At 37.0% G+C, this 18,585-nt stretch overlaps 1 protein-coding gene across 4 annotated transcripts in view; it reads right to left on the bottom strand.

Annotated features, from left to right (window-relative positions):
* The window catches only part of MAPKAP1 (mitogen-activated protein kinase associated protein 1), a 263,963-nt gene that overhangs the window by 216,192 nt on the left and 29,186 nt on the right, over positions 1-18,585 (bottom strand). For 3 of the 4 annotated variants that reach the window (XM_008569957.1, XM_008569959.1, XM_008569958.1), the window contains exons 3-4: positions 16,776-16,865; positions 3,002-3,150 (exon numbers count right to left, since the gene is read on the bottom strand). The exons of the other annotated variant lie outside the window; for it this stretch is intronic. In XM_008569957.1, coding sequence (XP_008568179.1) covers positions 3,002-3,150; positions 16,776-16,865 — 239 coding nt within the window. The remainder of the gene's footprint in view (positions 1-3,001; positions 3,151-16,775; positions 16,866-18,585) is intronic. 4 annotated transcript variants of the gene reach the window in all.

Raw genomic sequence — 18,585 nt, 5'->3', positions numbered from 1 at the left:
GCGGGCGCAACACCAAGGGTTGCAATCCCGTTGCCGGTTCCCGGTACGGGGGCAACACTGAGGGTTGCGATCCATTGCCGGACACGGAAAAAGACAAAAGACAAAAAAAAAAAAAAAAAAAATCAGCTACAGCAACCAAAATTACTTGAAAATATTCACTTTAACTTAGCACAACAGCTAAGAGATGCTTACTCTTAGAATCATTAAAACCAACAATCCAGTTTACACAAACTGTTAAGGACACTAGACATGCTTGCTTAACTACACACCAATAACAAAATCCTTTTTTCAAATCTAACACTTGTTTAATCTTAAGAAGGATTTCACAGCAGTTAGTCTCTTGAGGAAATACATAATTAAGTAGTTTTTTAGTATATTTAATTAGACCCCAAACTCTTCCCTGTCCCCTTCTCTCCCCAATTATGTACCATTTGCCCAAGAGACCTAAGCTACTCAGTTAATTATGTAAATAAGGCAAGCGCTATTCCCAAGAAAAGCATTGTGAATATCTGCATGAAAAAAATCTGTACATATTTTAGAGGCTTTAACAATCCTTTGCAAAAAAAAAAAAAAAAAAAGTATCAAAATACATGGGAAACCTTTACATTTGAAGCAAAAGCATTGAGTTCCAATGACAAGATGGTGAATCATTAAAACAGGACACTCATTTCATTTCTTAAATATGAGCTGAATAAAAATAAAATAATTTTAAGTTACAACAGTAACAAAAATTTAGTGCTGAACGTCAGATGATTTATGGGAAGAATCAATCTGGAAATTATTAAAGTCGATTCTCACAGAAAAGGCTTTATTATCAAGGGGTTGACATGATCTTAACTCTAGAGGCAGCCATGGTGCTGTTATAACTACTACAATCCCATTATTACGCAATCACGAAATGCTAATTCAATCATTTTGAGGTGTTATTTGAATAGTCATTTTAATTTCTAGGTTACAAAAAGGCTTGACTCAAGTATATTCTCTATTAATCATTGAGATGTCATTGAATATCATACTGATGCATTTCACAAAGATAAAGAACGACTAATTTAATATATACAGTACAATATCCTTCAAATATTAGCCACTTTCAATACATATCTACCAAACGCAAGAATATTAAATAACAGATGAGAACAAGGGTTTAATTGTATTTTAGCAATTATAATATGTAGGATAATAATAAAATAGCATCACTTCATAAGACAGCCTTATCGATATATAAATCTTTCTTAATCGATGTGTAATGGTTACTGCTCTATGCTCACATCCTTTGTGGATTACAAATAGAGTTGCTATGACAAAAGCATTGAGAATCTAAAATGTAAACACACATTTAGCAAAAATAAGTCCTTTGTGACTGAGGAAATGCCTTTTTAAAAAAATTTCTCCCTGGCACTTCAGAAGTTAGCTATACATACCAAGCAGAGTTCACAACCTTCTGACAAATCCAAACCTAAGTAATTAATAACAAAGTCTAATGGCATAAGGAGAATTTTAGAATTTTTAAACATCTGTGCTATTTTGTTGGCATAAAAGCATTATCACACATTATTTCAGCAATTACAACCTCAAACAATGAGATGGTATCGGGCGGTAAAAGCATGTAAATTCCAGCTGTGTAATCTAATTCCAGTAATAATTTCTCACATACCTAAATTAATCAATTGTAGTATTTTTTTAAAAAAATTCTATACAGTCCAACTTGCCATTTTCCCGAGGCTGACGTTCCTGTGCCCTGTTCCTTCTCTTTGCTACATTCCACAAGGAGAAACTGAAGAAGGCAGCACAGGCAGACTGAAGAGAAGCTGTACATCAACACAATCTATAATTTACTAAAAGTGCTTTCAGATGTTTTTCAGAGGAAGCTCCTGAGCATATTAGGGTCTTTACGTAACTTATACATTTTGTTTCTAGTTCTTGCTGTCTTTCCCCAGAAAGATCAATAACCTCATGTGCTGATGGCCATACATGCTTACTTAAATCTATGGAAACACGCTGAATCATATGAGGTTGTGAAGAGAAAACATCTCCTTGCTCAGAGACAACTGACAGAACCAGCAGGTGAATAAGAAAAATGCAAACATAAGCAAAGAGCTATATGTTTATTAATTGCAATGGTGTTGAAATGAGACAAATTGTACACCACCCCTCCAGACAACAAGCTATCACTTAGCACCCCACAGCACCGCCAGGCAGCAAACATAATGGCAATAAATATAAAAATCAACTGTTACTGTCTCCTGAAAAAGGCCCTGCTCAGCTCAGCACAGAGACACAGAATGGCAGGGAATGAGGGTAAGGGGTACTTCACGTGGAACTAGGCTCCATCCGAAATAGTGGCCATTTTTCTAAAAGGAAAATAAACACTTTAATTTTATAACACCAAATTACTAGAACAAACAGGCAAAAAATTAAGTCATGCTCCGCAGCGAGTGTCAAACATGATCATCCAACATTGAAAAAGTGAAATTCAAAGCAATATCCCAGAATTCTGAAACAAAGCCAAACCTCAACAATTTCTGCAGTTATAATAAAGAATCAGAGAAGTCAATGCAAACCGTCTCCCAGAACTACTTTCAAGGCTTTCCCAACACAATTAGCCCTTGATTAATCACAAACCAACTAACTAAACCTAACTCTCAATTATACTTAGGAGATAAAACAAAAAGATATATGACAGTACTTCAAAAAGATTGTGGAAAAACAGAATTAAAAGATAAAACGAATCTTTCCATGAACTTTTGGAAGTACCCTCGTATCTCTCTCTGTCTTTCTAGATATCTCAGGACTACTTTGTTTTAAGCCTCCCAAACGTATTACTGTGGAAACAACATTAAGCCCAAATTCATATCTTTTTACATCTATGGTCTTGGAAATGTGAGTGACATTCTATAATTACTATGAGGCACTTCTGAAACCCTAAACCAAGTAACAGTAATACCAACAACTCCAAATCAATTGCAGTTCTACTTAAAGGGACAAAGTCTCCATTTCTTACCTTGCCATCAAATTTGGAATACTCATTAAAGGGGTTATTCAGCTGCAGAGGGCATTGCTCCAGGCGTACAGATAATATTGACTGCTTTCCAGAACTTGGAGGCTTCTCTTTGAGCGATTTTTTTTCAAACAGTGACTTTAACTCCTGGGCTGTGATATGAGAGGAAAATAAAAACATCTTTGTGATTACACACAGAGAGAAGACTTGTCCATCTTCCCTAAAAAAGCTTCTTTGGAACCTTATGGAGGGAGTGTCCAGAGACATGTTCAGATCTGATGTGTGCAGAAAGCCCCACATATACTTCAATGTTTGCACACTGAAAAGGCAAAGCACTGAAAGATATGCAGGCCAGGATTGTCAATTTAGAAGGGCAAGGGTTTAAGGGAGTGGGGAGAGTTGGACAAAGCAACAGAGCAGCCAGAATTCCAGAAAAGCATTCACAGCTAGGAGACCTGAGCTTTGGACCAGTTTGCCACTAACAGCTAGGGCAATTCACTAACCCTCTATGGGCTTATAAATTAGATAATCTCAAAGATCTCTCCTGGCTTTAATATTATGCGATTTTGGAATCCTAGTTCTTCTAGGTCAAGGTCCACATCTTAATCCTCTCACACTCTCCAATGGCACCTAGCACAAAATATAGATGACAAAAACGAAGAGGAGGAAAAAGAGAAAGGGTATTTGTAATAAGAGCAGCTAAGGTTTATTGAACAAACCAATGCATCTCATTTAATCCTCATAACAAGCCTATGAGGTAGATACTAGCATTATCTCAATTTTGTCAATATGGAAACAAGCTTAGAATATTTTGATTCACCCTAGGACATATAGATAATAAGTAGCAGAGTTAGGATTTGCACCTAACCAAGGCTCTTAGCCACTAGGCACTAATGAATAAAGTAGACCCTCAATAAATTCTGTTGCATGAATGAGTAAATAAAATAATAATTGAAGGAATTCAAGATTAAATTATTACTAAATCACAATCTTCAGCTCTCATTCATTAGTGAATCAAGACTAGTTCCAAATCTTAAAGATCATTTAATTCTCTAAATCAATCTGAATGCCAATCAAGGAGGTAGCTAGATGATAAGTATAGGGGGTTTATTATACTTTTCATTTTTGTGAATATTAAAAAATGTCCATACTTAAACTTTTTAAATAAATCAATCTGAGATTTTAAAATCTGCTATGAACAGGCTCAACCCCATTATCCTCTCAAGCATAGTAAAATTAAACTGAGAGAAACCAACAGAACTCTGATACAGTCACTTAGAACTTGTAAAAAATATAACTAAAACTACCTTTTCAACAGATTGAGGGGCAAATTTATCAAATGAGTTCCTACAGATTTAAGTAGCAAACCAGATGATAATCTAATTCTTTTTAAAACTGTGGCACATGACTATGCAATTCCAGATTCTGAATATGTAAACACACATAAGATGCACATTTGAAAGGTTTTAGATTACAATTAAAGTAACATTTTAAATATTGGAAGTACTTTTCTACCTGTAATCTATTAACAATTTTAAAGCCACACTTGGGAAAGGAATGATCCTTTATTAAATTCCTACTATGGGCCAGGAACAATGCTAGGTATTTTCTCACCTTGTCTTCACAAGATCATAAGAGAAAAATTCCTACTAGCTCCACAAAGAAACTGAGGTGTGGTAAACATAAGTAACTTAAAAAAGTTACACAACTGTTATCAGTGGGGTTAGGTGTGAGGTGATATGTTAACTCTTCCATCAAACTAATTCACACTCACTTAGACCTGTCTCTTTAACTTGACATGTCCTCCCCTTTTCTTCCCTTGCTTCCTATGGGAGAGAGAAAAAGAAACAACCAAAGAAAACTTTTGCACACTCTCACCTGCACTTCTATCTGCCTTTACTCCTATTACTGTCTATGCCTCTATCTCAGGCCAGCCCCTGCTTTGTGCACTAGATCCCACTCCTCTTGCCAAAGGACATCACTCCAGCAACTCTCTTCTATCTCTCTCTCGTCTATTATTTTTTGCTCTTCCTGAATTAGTCATACCAGCACACAGACACTAAAATGCTGCTCATTACATATTAAAAAAAAAAAAAAAATCCTCCCTCTATCCCATACTCTCTCCCTTCCAGTTACTACCCTATGTTTCTGCTCCTTAAAATGATTATATTTTTGCAGTTCAATACCTCTCCTCCTATTCACTCAAATCCACTCCAATCAGGCATTTCAGGCCACATCATTCCATCAAAACAGCTTTCATCAAGGTCACCAATGATCCTCCTGTTGCTTAATGTATTGGTTAACTTTTAATCCTCATCTTACAAGACTTCTTGGCAGCATTTGACACATTCATCACTCCCTCCTTTTTTTTTTTTTTTTTCGTGTCCGGCAACGGATCGCAACCCTCAGTGTCGCGCCCGAACCGGACCGGGACCGGCAACGGGATCGCAACCCTCGGTGTTGCTCCCGCACCTTGCTCAGCCAGTGAGCGGGAACCGGTCTGTATGTGGGATCCGAACCCTCGGCAGGAGCGCCACTGCGCTCCCAAGCGGTGCACTGTAGCAGTGCGCCACCGGGCCGGCCCCAATCACTCCCTCCTTTTTAAAACACTTTTTACACTTGCTTCCCAGGACTCCACTCTATCCGGTCTTTATCTTCTCTCTCAGACCCATATCCTCTCCTCAGTCCCCTTGCTGATTCCTCATTTCCCTTTTGAATCACTGGCATTCCCCAATGCTGCCTGCATGGACCTCTTCTTTTCTCTATCTACATTTACACCCTTAGTAATCTCACTCAGCCCTTTGTTTTTATACACCATCTACAAGAGGCAGGAACTAAATTGTGGTGACATAAATCAGAACTATGGTCGCCTCTGGGGTATAAAATGACTAAAAGGGGCACAAGGGAACTTTCTGGGGTGATAAAATTGTTCTAAGCTTGACTGGAATGCTAGTTACACAGGTGTGTATGTTTGTCAAAAATCATTGAACTGTACATTTAATCTCTGTACATCTCACTATATTTAAAGCATTCCTCAAAAAAAGTAAATAAAAAAGGAAAAATCTAAATAAATGTCTTCTACATGCAGGTGACTCTCAAATGATTATTTCTAGCCCTAAACACTCCCTGAAATTACAGACTCACATACCCAACCTTCTATCTGATACCTCCACTTGGATGTCTATAGGCATCTCAAATTTTACATGTCTACAACCAAACTCACGATCTTCCCCCAAACCTACCCTTCCCACAATCTTCTCCTTCTCAATTAATGGCAACTCAATCATGGTAGGATAAAAACTTGGAATTTGTCCTGACTCTTCTCTCTCACACCCTACAACCTACACATCAAAAGATCCATCAAAAGATATTCAGAACTGTCTCTATAGCTACCTAAGTTGGGTAACTATCATCACCTTCAAACTGGTTCTGCCCTTGCCTCCCCTATCCTGACCCCCAACTCTTCCCAACACAGCAGCCAATATGAGTTTTTAAAATATAAGTTACAAACTTCAGAATAGGAAGAAAAATTGCTAAATCTGACCACATAAAAATAAAAAACTTTTGTATGGGAAAAAATTGGTTAAGTAAAAAGAAAACTGATAAACTAGGTAATAATAAAGGTTACTATTCCTCATATATATTCTAAAAGTAGAGAAGACATTGACCAGCATCCCTATAGGAAAATGGACAAGAAATATGAAATGTCCACAGAAAAAGAAATGCAAATGGTTCTTAAACAAATGGAAAGACACTCAATCTCCTTCATAAGATATGCAAATTAAATCTACACTGAGATACCATTCCACATCTATCACATTGGCAAGAATCTAAAAGTTTGAGGTTATGAGGAAATAGACACTCTACACATTATTACTGGGAATGCAAAACAGCAAAATGCCTACAAAGGAAATTTGGCAATATCAAGGAAGAATTACACCTACATTTACCCTTTGACCCAACAATACCATTTCTGTCATTTTAATCTTAGATACATTGGCAAAATAAAACAAAAAACATATGAAAAATGCTATTGCTCACAATAGTGCCATTTGCAACAACAAAAGCCTAGAAACAATTAAATATCCCTCAACAGAGGACTGGTTAGCTAAACTATGGTATGTCTGTATCATGGATTACCTTGCAGCTGTAAAATGGAATCGAGCCTATCTATAAATGTTGCTCCAGAGTAATCCTTAGGACGTGCTGCTAAGTTAAAAAAGCATTATACAAAATAGTATGTACAGCATGCTATTTTTAATCTAAAAAGAGATGGATATAAATATAAATATGCTTATATATAGTTTTTAGTAGACGGAAAAACCAAAACCTTTTTTAAAATGACTATAATAAGAGTAAAGGGGACAGAAATTGAAGCTAGATTTCTCTGACTTTACCTTGCTTTGTGTTTTTGACTTTGGAACCATAAATGTTTTATATGATTATAAAAGAAAATTATATTAAAAGTGCAATCTCTAAAAACAAAAGCAAAATGAAATAAATGAACCTAAGTGTAATACTGAGTTGGCAGCTTTACGACAGAGAGAAATTATTTTAAGTAATTTCATCACCCAGCAATTTGACTATATATTCCCTAATGCACAAAATCAAAAACATTAAATAAAATCTTTTTATTTTTTTATTTTTTATTTTTTTTCCTTTTTTTTTTGTCTTTTTTTTTTCGTGTCCGGCAACGGATCGCAACCCTCAGTGTCGCGCCCGCACCGGACCGGGACCGGCAACGGGATCGCAACCCTCGGCGTCACGCCCACTCCTCGCTCAGCCAGTGAGCGGGAACTGGTCTGTATGTGGGATCCGAACCCTCGGCGGGAGCGCCACCGCACTCCCAAGGTAAAATGGAATCGAGCCTATCTATAAATGTTGCTCCAGAGTAATCCTTAGGACGTGCTGCTAAGTTAAAAAAGCATTATACAAAATAGTATGTACAGCATGCTATTTTTAATCTAAAAAGAGATGGATATAAATATAAATATGCTTATATATAGTTTTTAGTAGACGGAAAAACCAAAACCTTTTTTAAAATGACTATAATAAGAGTAAAGGGGACAGAAATTGAAGCTAGATTTCTCTGACTTTACCTTGCTTTGTGTTTTTGACTTTGGAACCATGTAAATGTTTTATATGATTATAAAAGAAAATTATATTAAAAGTGCAATCTCTAAAAACAAAAGCAAAATGAAATAAATGAACCTAAGTGTAATACTGAGTTGGCAGCTTTACGAAAGAGAGAAATTATTTTAAGTAATTTCATCACCCAGCAATTTGACTATATATTCCCTAATGGACAAAATCAAAAACGTTAAATAAAATCTTTTTATTTTTTTATTTTTTATTTTTTTTCCTTTTTTTTTTGTCTTTTTACTGTTTTTTTTTTTGTCTTTTTTCGTGTCCGGCAACGGATTGCAACCCTCAGTGTCGCGCCCGTACCGGACCGGGACCAGCAACGGCATCGCAACCCTCGGTGTCACGCCCGCTCCTCGCTCAGCCAGTGAGCGGGAACCGGTCTGTATGTGGGATCCGAACCCTCGGCGGGAGCGCCACCGCACTCCCAAGCGGCGCACTGTAGCAGTGCGCCACCGGGCCGGCCCTAAATAAAATCTTTTTAGTAATCATATCTTCAGTAATGATGTTGGTAGTTCTATTCTGGAACTAAGATTTTCAGTATAAGAAAAAAGATACATAAACATAAAATCAAAAAAGTAAATATTCTGTAATCATAAATTTGAATTGGAACTATCAGCATTAACTCACAACATATTTCCTCTTTAAAAATAAATTTTCTGGGGCCGGCCCGGTGGCGCACTGCTACAGTGTGCCGCTTGGGAGTGCGGTGGCGCTCCCGCCAAGGGTTCGGNAGTACGGGCACGACACTGAGGGTTGCGATCCGTTGCCGGACACGAAAAAAGGGAAAATAAATAAATAAATAAAAAATAAAAAAATAAATTTTCTTTTCTTTTTTGTTTTTTGGGCAGTTCGTCAGTACTGGGACCCAAATAAAAGTAAATTTTCTGAGCTCTTTCCACTAGAAGGAAAAAACTAACCCAGTGAGCATCTCTACCACTTAGGTTGTAGTCTTTGAATGCTATTTACCACTGAAAAAACCAGGACTCCTTGGAGAAATGGTTGATTCCAGATTTGGGAAAGGAAATGTGTTAAGATGAGCCTGAAACATCTTGTCACACAAGAAAGCAAAGAAACTATAAAAGATTATTGGCGTTGTTAAAACCTAGAGCCAATATGAAGGGACTTACTATACAAAGGGATAACGTTAGCATCAAAGAGGATAACAACTACAATGAATTTTAAAAAATCAAATATGCTTTAAAAACCCAGAAGTTCATAATGATATAAAGGGATAAATCTCCCACTGGTCATCTATATAGGATGCTAAGGAATAAACTCATAATTCTGAAAACTGTTAACAAAGGGAAAGAATCAAGCATTTATCCTGCCTTGTAGGGACTATATCTGAGGATAACCAAATAATATGTTAGAGAAAATTCTTTATATGAAAACTGGTTAATAAAAGAAAATAAAACTGGTTAATAAAATTAAAAATCACTATTTTGCAACTCCTAATGAAATAATGCATCTAGGTAATGCCCATCAATGGCCACTAAAACCATTAGGTGAAAAGCTGACTACAGTAATTTAATAACAGATGAACAACACCTGATTCCACTATCAATCTTAACATCACAAAAAAGACAAGACATTCCACACTTCCTGATATGATACAGTATGAAGTACAGAACAACAAAATATAAGAAACACTTACCAAAAATCAAATTTCAATCAGAGCAAGTTTCTAGATCTAACTATCAGTTTATAGGAAATAGAGAAGCATATTAAATGAGACCAATTAGCAAACTCCAGAATATGGGAAATTCAAAGACTGGCTGGTTAGCTCAGTTGGTTAGAGCATGGTGTTATTAACACACCAATGTCAAGTGTTAAGATTCCCACTGGCCAGCTGCCAAAACAAACAAACAGAATATGGTAAATTCTATGAGACAAATGACCCAGTTTATTCAACAAATAAATTACAAAAAAAAAAAGTGAAGGAGAATCTATATAAGGAAAATGTGAACAGTGCATATTCAATAATATTAAAGAACAATTTATTTATAACATTGTTATATTACACACATTATATTATATATTATAAAGAAATGTTTATAAAAATTTAAAACATGATATAATTATTAATAAACATGATTACTTTTTATAATTAAAATAATATAAAGAATATTGAGATAATATTAAAGAATTTTTTGGAAATTAGTGGTATTTCAGTTTTGTTATATATTAAAAACATAAGTATTTGTGTATTAAATTATATGATAGCTAGATTTGCTTAAAAGTAATCTGGGAGGGCATGTAGTATAAATGAAAGAAGACCAGCCATACGTTGATAATCGTTGAAGCAGCATAATGGGGGAGAAGTGGTTCACTACCATGCTCTCTACTTTGGTACACGTTTGAAATTTCTATAATAAAAGGTCTTTTGGGCCGGCCCCGTGGCTCACTCAGGTGAGTGCAGTGCTGTTAGCGCCAAGGCCGTGGGTTTGGATCCTATATAGGGATGGCCGATGTGCTCAATGGCTGAGCGTGGTGCAAACGACACCAAGCCGAGGGTTGCAATCCCCTTACCAGTCAAAAAAAATAAATAAATAAAAAAATAAAAGGTCTTTTAAATAAGAAAAAAAATTTTTTGGCAGCTGGCTAGTATGGGGATCCAATTTTAAATAAAATTTAAACTGGAGGGGGGAAGATAAGTCACATATCACATCACTACTCTGATCAAATCACCTCACCTCAGAATAAGAATGAAATTTCTTAAAAGAGTCTCCATGCTTGGGTCTCCCACAACTGAATTCTCAGATCCTACTCTTCCCTTGCTCACTCTGCTGTAACCAACAGGCAGCCTTCCTTGAATGGACCAGGCACACTTCTGCCTCAGAATCTTTGCACTTGCTGTTCCTTCCTCTTAGAACACTCATCCCCCAATATCTACCTGACTCACTCCTTCACTTCTTTCACATCTTTGCTCAAACATTACTTTCCTAATGAGGCTTTCCCTGACCACCCTATATAAAATACCCAAAATCTCTTGCCTGGCATTCCTTATCCTCCGTACTTGGCTATATTCTTCTCTATGCCACTTACCCCATTCTGACATGCTAGGTTTGTTTACTGTCTGTCTTCCCCCACTAGACTATAAGCTCTGTGAGGGCAGGGACATTGTCTTGTTCACTGTTTGTTGAATGAATAACTTATTACTTATGAATAATAAACATTTGTTAAATGAATAACTCTGGACCAGAGAAGTAGAAAAACTTGTGGGGAAATGGAACGGAAAGGGAAAAGGAGAGCAGATGCGCACCAAGAAGCAGAGATAAAATGGGGGAGGTCATGAGAGCCCTTCCTCCTGGATCCAAGCCATTCATAAGGCCCAGGTGTACTTCTTGAAGGTCTCCTTCAAGTCACTTTTTGTTATTTGCAACTGAAAAGTCTTAACCAATGTATACAGAAGTCTCCAATAAACACAAAACTGAAAAAACAGCCTGCAAATTTAACTATCATCAGGTTTATCAGAAAGCACATACTATAGCACTCAGGAAGATGAGAATGCACATCTATTGAGAATGATAACAGATGAGGGTTTAGTGAGTGGCTGGATACAAAACAAATATGTAAAAACAATAGATTTCTGGGCCGAGCCCCTGGCGCACTCGGGAGGGTGCGGCGCTGGGAGCGCGGTAGCGCTCCCGCCGCGGGTTCGGATCCTATATAGGGATGACCGGTGCGCTCACAGTGCCGGTCTCAAAAAGGACAAAAAAAAAAAACACAATAGATTTCTTTACAAAAGACCAATAAAAAAGTTATGAGGAAGAAGAGGCTATTTACAACAGTAATAACAAAATTTCTAGAAATAAGAAATGTAAAAGTACAGAATCTATATGGAGGTAACTACAAAACTTCTTATTTATGAACTTGAGTGCATAAATACAAAAAGATCATATGAAACACTACTATTGTTTAAAATATATTTACCCACATGTATAAACAAAACCTAGAATAAACACATCAAAATGTTAACAGCAATTAACAGCAATTACCTCTGGATGTGGGATTCCTGGTACCTTCCCTCCGCCAGATTTTCTATAATTTTTTTTTTTTTTTGTCTTTTTTCGTGACCGGCAACGGATCGCAACCCTCACTATCACGCCCGTACCGGACTGGGACCGGCAACGGCATCGCAACCCTCGGTGTTGTCCCCGCCCCTCGCTCAGCCAGTGAGCGGCCGGTCTGTATGTGGGATCCGAACCCTCGGCGGGAGCCCCGGCGCACTCCCAAACAGCACACTGTAGCCGTGCGCCACCGGGCCGGCCCCTATAATTTTTTTTTTTTTTTGTCTTTTTTCGTGACCGGCAACGGATCGCAACCCTCACTATCACGCCCGTACCGGACTGGGACCGGCAACGGCATCGCAACCCTCGGTGTTGTCCCCGCCCCTCGCTCAGCCAGTGAGCGGCCGGTCTGTATGTGGGATCCGAACCCTCGGCGGGAGCCCCGGCGCACTCCCAAACAGCACACTGTAGCCGTGCGCCACCGGGCCGGCCCCTATAATTTTTTTTTTTTTTAACATAGAGGGTGTGGCACCTTCCCTCGCCATAGGTGACAGAGAAGGAAAGAAACAAGGGAACAGCAAAGACTCCTCAATACCCAAAGGTTCAGGAACCAACTCCTTTCTGCCTATGGTATGAAAGGGAGCAGGGGAGACCAGAAGAATTCTGTCTTTGCCACTTAATACTTGTGAGTAAGTAACTTGGAAAAGTTATTTGTCCTCCGAGCTCCAGTTTTCTCACCTATAATATAGATGTGTTAACAGCTAATTTGCTGAATCTGCATNAGCGCCGGCGCACTCCCAAACGGCACACTGTAGCAGTGCGCCACCGGGCCGGCCCCTATAATTTTTTTTTTTTTAACATAGAGGGTGTGGCACCTTCCCTCGCCATAGGTGACAGAGAAGGAAAGAAACAAGGGAACAGCAAAGACTCCTCAATACCCAAAGGTTCAGGAACCAACTCCTTTCTGCCTATGGTATGAAAGGGAGCAGGGGAGACCAGAAGAATTCTGTCTTTGCCACTTAATACTTGTGAGTAAGTAACTTGGAAAAGTTCTTTGTCCTCCGAGCTCCAGTTTTCTCACCTATAATATAGATGTGTTAACAGCTAATTTGCTGAATCTGCATAAAGATAAAACAAACTTAGTGGCAACCATATAATATACCCCACAGCTGGTTACTCATCAGAATCACCCAGGGAGGGCCGGCCCGGTGGCGCACTCGGTAGAGTGCGGTGCTTGGGAGCGCGGTGGCGCTCCCGCCGAGGGTTCGGATCCCATATAGAGACCGGTCCGCTCACTGGTTGAGCACGGTGCGGGCGCGACACCAAGGGTTGCAATCCCGTTGCCGGTCCCGGTACGGGCGCGACACCGAGGGTTGCGATCACATTACCGGTCACAAAAAAAGACAAAAAGGAAAGAAAAAAAAAAAAAATCACCCAGGGAGATTTTGAAAAATGTAGATTTGTGAACACTACCCCCTATCAACTGAATCAGGAATTTCACAGGTAAAGTCTAGAAATTTATAGGAAATGTCATTATAATACGCATGTTTGAATGCATTTCTATTTTTATACAGCCACTGTATTTGGGAATCACTACTTTAAGAAATCAATAACAGAAGTTACATAAACAAAACTTCAGGAATACTTATAAATAATTGATGTAAACTACATTATTGAGTTATTATTTAACTTCATGCATAAAATGCCTTGTCTTCCAATTAGACTTGAAACTTCTTGAGGACAAGAACCATGTAATCCTCCAGGCACCCGGCATAGAATTATAAGGCACATGGGAATTATGGAAGAAAGACTTGTTAAATGACTCAATGAATAGGAATAATAACTAATTACATAAAGAATAAAATACCAAAACCTTTTTTTTTTTTTTAAAGATGACCAGTAAGGGGATCTTAACCCTTGACTTGGTGTTGTGGAATAATAACTAATTACATAAAGAATAAAATACCAAAACCTTTTTTTTTTTTAAAGATGACCAGTAAGGGGATCTTAACCCTTGACTTGGTGTTGTCAGCACCACGCTCTCCCAAGTGAGCCACAGGCCAGCCCTTCAAAATCATTTTAAAACAATAAAATTAAAAATTAAAAATACTGGAACCTTGATATGACATAATTCTTGACAAAGCAGACTTGAGATGACACCATCTTCACATTTACCTATGTATTTTTAGTTGCAGAAATATGAAAAGGGTCTTACCCTAAGGTATTTCACTTATCATGTGATATCATGGCATATGGACCAGTAAGTTCATAAAGAACTTCAGGGTATGGACAAGATGCCCTCTAAAAGTCCTTCCAACTCCTCAATGAAAAGGCCACATTTACACTGTATCTTAAAGGATGGAAGAAGAACATTCCAGGGGAAGTCAAATTTATAATGACAATTTGTCCACTGGGGAATGAAATAAAACCAAATAAGAAAAACAGATAAAATGATCTTAACAAAACATAAATAGCAGAAAAAGAAAGAGGAAATGAATAAATGATTACCTATCCAATGTTCCCAATGAAGATCAAAAGGATTTAGACGTGGCATTTCTTGGCAAAAGAGAGTATGTGTTTGAGAGAAGTGTGAAAATAGAATGGCTTCTCAGTTTGCCAGGTAGATGTTTAGTGGACTGCTGATTCCACCTTTCTGGCTCACTTCAGGATATCCAGAGTGACAAGCTGTGGTTTAATGATGGAACCTAGCCTAAGGGAGAACTCAAAGACGTTCCTTTGTGCACTGATGAGGTCCACTCCAGCCACCAGCAATGACCACCAGGAGGTTGCTGGTCTGACCAGAATCAGGGTAAACATTTCAAAGCATGGACAGTATGTTAAAGAGCTTCTCCAGAAATAAGATCACAGGATCATTACTGAAATCTGTGAGAGACAGAAAAAATAAGGAAAGAAACTGAGGGAGAGAGAAGTATATAGACACAATGGACAGGGTGGTTACAAATGAAAGCAAAAAGGGGACAATACATTTCTACAGCATATTCTATAAAGCACCGAACAGAAGTTAAAGTGGATTAGACTGTAGGGAATGAGTGGGAGAGGAGGAAATAAAAATTCTCTTCTTTATTAGATGTATTAAAATTTAAGCTGAAGAACTTATTTCTCACATGGTAAATGGGACTAATGCACTTACATATGAGGTGCTCTATTTGCCCTATTTTTTATTTATCACTTTTTAAGATATAGAAGTGAAGATGGCAAACAAAGGGGTAGCTGGTGAGATACAGGAACTTAGATAAATAGGCTCGGTATTCATTGATTATGAAGAGATTAATAGGAACTGCATTAAGATATACAAAAATTTGAAGAAAGTGTACAAGATAAATGACATAAACCATTTTTAGCTTGTGTTAAATACAACAGAGAGAAGTATTAACTGGATCAACAGAACAGGCCAGCCCAGTGAGATTTTTAATGTATCTCGTTCAAGAAGAACTAGAGGAAGTCACAGAGTGAGATATAAGGAAGAAAAAGAAATGAATAGGATACTGGATCTACACAGTCATCATTTAGAAGCAGTCATTAAGAAAATCGTACTGAGAATATGTGAGTCTATAATCATAGTAGAAGAGAGAAGCACTTCATATAGTGTGGTTCAGCATGAAGAGACTGACCTTTAAATGCAAACAGAGCTGGATACAAAACATGACACCATCACACTACCACTTCCAAGTTGTATAATATTAGCAAGTTAATAAAGTCTCTTTTAGCCTTTGTCTCATCTGTGAACGACAGCAACAATATCTACACCTCGCAAGATCACTACATTAGAGGAAATGCACGTAAAGTGCCCAGCACAGCACTAGGTAGGTGCTGCTGTTAATATAATAATCATTAGTATTGTCAGTCTTATAATTATTACGTAGCAATGGAGCCAGTCAACAAATATTTACCAGGCATCTATTACATGCCAAGGTAGTACTAGGAGGTGCTGGGAGAACACAGAAGACAGATTGCAGACATTTCTTTAAAAGGAGAAAAAAGCAGAAAGTGTGGGAAACATGATATAACCATTATAAAATATTTTAATAGCATTTTAATTTTGAAATAGTTTATTTTTTAAAAAAGACTTCTCTTCTCACAGAGATTGAAGCTTTGAAAATACATAATATGGCCATCCTTTATACACATACCATATGAACACACAGCAAACACTAGTAGCAGCAAAATAACGCATCTTAAGCTAAAGGAAAAGAATCAGCATATATGTAAAAAAGATTGTTATTAGGGCCACTAATAAGGCAAGGGAAAGTCTAGGTTGAAACTACCAAGAGGAATCTCTAACCTAGAGACCCATCCAAAAAAATCATAAAGAGTACTCCTTGGCCCTGAGAACAAGGTACTAGCATGACAGTTTGTCCAAAATGTCCCCTGCACACATCAATCCCTTGACAAAGAGTGAAGGACAGCGAAAAAAGACAAGATCTAAAGAACAAACAGCTTCAGAGGGCCAAGGCACACAAGTAAAAAAGAGCTCAAAGCTCAAAACATAAGCGGTATCTGCCCAGAGGATTCAAAAAGATGAATTAAAAATAAAAGTTCTTATATAATAATATAAACTAAATATATAAATCTCAATTTAAGAATTAGTTATTTCCATTTACCTGATTGCTTAGAATTTCTTTCTTTCCACTGAATATTTTTGCATTTGATCTGGTTTTGTCTCTCTTTTCGGAGTCGTTCTAATCTTTGAGCTTGAAAAGAAATATTATAACTATAAGTTTGTCAATGAAAGTTTACTATAAACAAAGACATAATTAACTACCTTTATATGAATAAAGATGTTTTATATTGCATATGTAGGAAAAAAGTCATAAAATTTTAAAGGTGGCACCCCTGAAAAGCAAATACCAACAAAAACATGAAAATATTCTTGATTTATAATTGAAATTAGAGGATATAAAACATTAATAGAGATCATAAAGATAGTATTAACATGGAAGAGAATAATAAAATGTGAAAACTTCTGTGATTAATATGACATTTCATTATATAAATCATTAATAACGGTCTTAAAGGAATTTTAATGCACAAATGAACTGAAGTGAATATTACATTACAGGAATAAAATTACTGTTATGAATTACTCTACTCATTTCAAAAATTAAAGATAAATGAACTCAGACTAGACTATTAAAGTTTTAAATATAAAATCCTTTATCTAAAAATCATGAAAATTATAAAATGTCAAAGCTATATAAATTAGCATAGCTTTTCTTCAGTGGGCTGAAACAGTTTATAGGTAGTAAAATAAATGATTTGTATCTTTGTAACATTAGTCAAATCTTAAAAAGAACAATTTTTCTTTTACAAAATTTTAAGATGTGCTGAAAGGATTAAAAAGTAAATTCCTTGGCCAATGATGATCTCAATTAATTAGTAGCACCTAAGAGCTACCTACAGAAATTCAACAATAACGAGAGTCACCTAAAATTATGCACTTGAGATTATATTGCCACTGGCTGATCAACCTCCAAAAATGAGTGAAATGATCCTTTAAAGAAATACCATCCAGCATCTATTAACAACTGCTGCATACAGAGACTACAATAGAAAAGAAAGTCACGATTGATTCCATCTCTTGAAATAAGTTTTCTCTTCCTAATCTTCCTAACCTGGCACATTGCTAATAAAAAATAAACAAAATAAATTTCTTTCCAACCACTTTCAAGGCAGGAAATCATAAACTCCTGCCTTAGCATTGTGGTAGGGAAATGCTGAAAATAATCTTGCCAAAAATTTAAACTATGCTGGGAAAAGCATTCTGACAGTGTCACTATATCTAACCAAATTCCACTGAAGAAAAATACATTCAATTGCAATTAATAAACATGAAGGGTACAGCCAAAGTAATATGATTATAAAACTCTCAATTTAGCAGCATTCTCCAACTGAAATCCATTCAACCTGTCATATAAGATATCATCTCAATAACTTGCAAGGAAGTCAGTCTCACCTAGAGAACTGAGAATCAATGGTTCTAAATTATACTCAAACCTTCACTCAAATTCTATTTTGATAAAATTTCCTTTAGACACTGGGAAATGCTATTAATTATTTTCATCATGAGAGCAAATTATTCTTTTTGATGTCACAGATACTGAATTCTGTACCAAAACTTCAATGTGTCTTTGTCGGTATATTGTATCCAGCTCCACCTGCTATACTCCTTTATGTACATTTTACATTTGGACAATGAAAATAAATATGAAAATATTTTCAATATTCTACTACATCTCCTGCCATTACCTTTCCAGGGAGTTAGCAGGTTACTGTTGCTAATTTGGAGATATTTTCTTTTTTTTTTTTTCCTTTTTGTCTTTTTTACTGACCGGTAACGGGATCGCAACCCTCGGTGTCGCGCCCGCACCGGGGACCGGCAACGGGATCGCAACCCTCGGTGTCGCGCCCGCA

This window comes from Galeopterus variegatus, unplaced genomic scaffold, assembly GCF_000696425.1.
Source record: "Galeopterus variegatus unplaced genomic scaffold, G_variegatus-3.0.2 Scaffold549, whole genome shotgun sequence".
In the NCBI taxonomy this organism is placed as follows: Eukaryota; Metazoa; Chordata; class Mammalia; order Dermoptera; family Cynocephalidae; genus Galeopterus; species Galeopterus variegatus.
The sequence above is the reverse complement of the archived record's forward strand: the minus strand, read 5'-3'. Positions and strand labels throughout refer to the sequence as shown.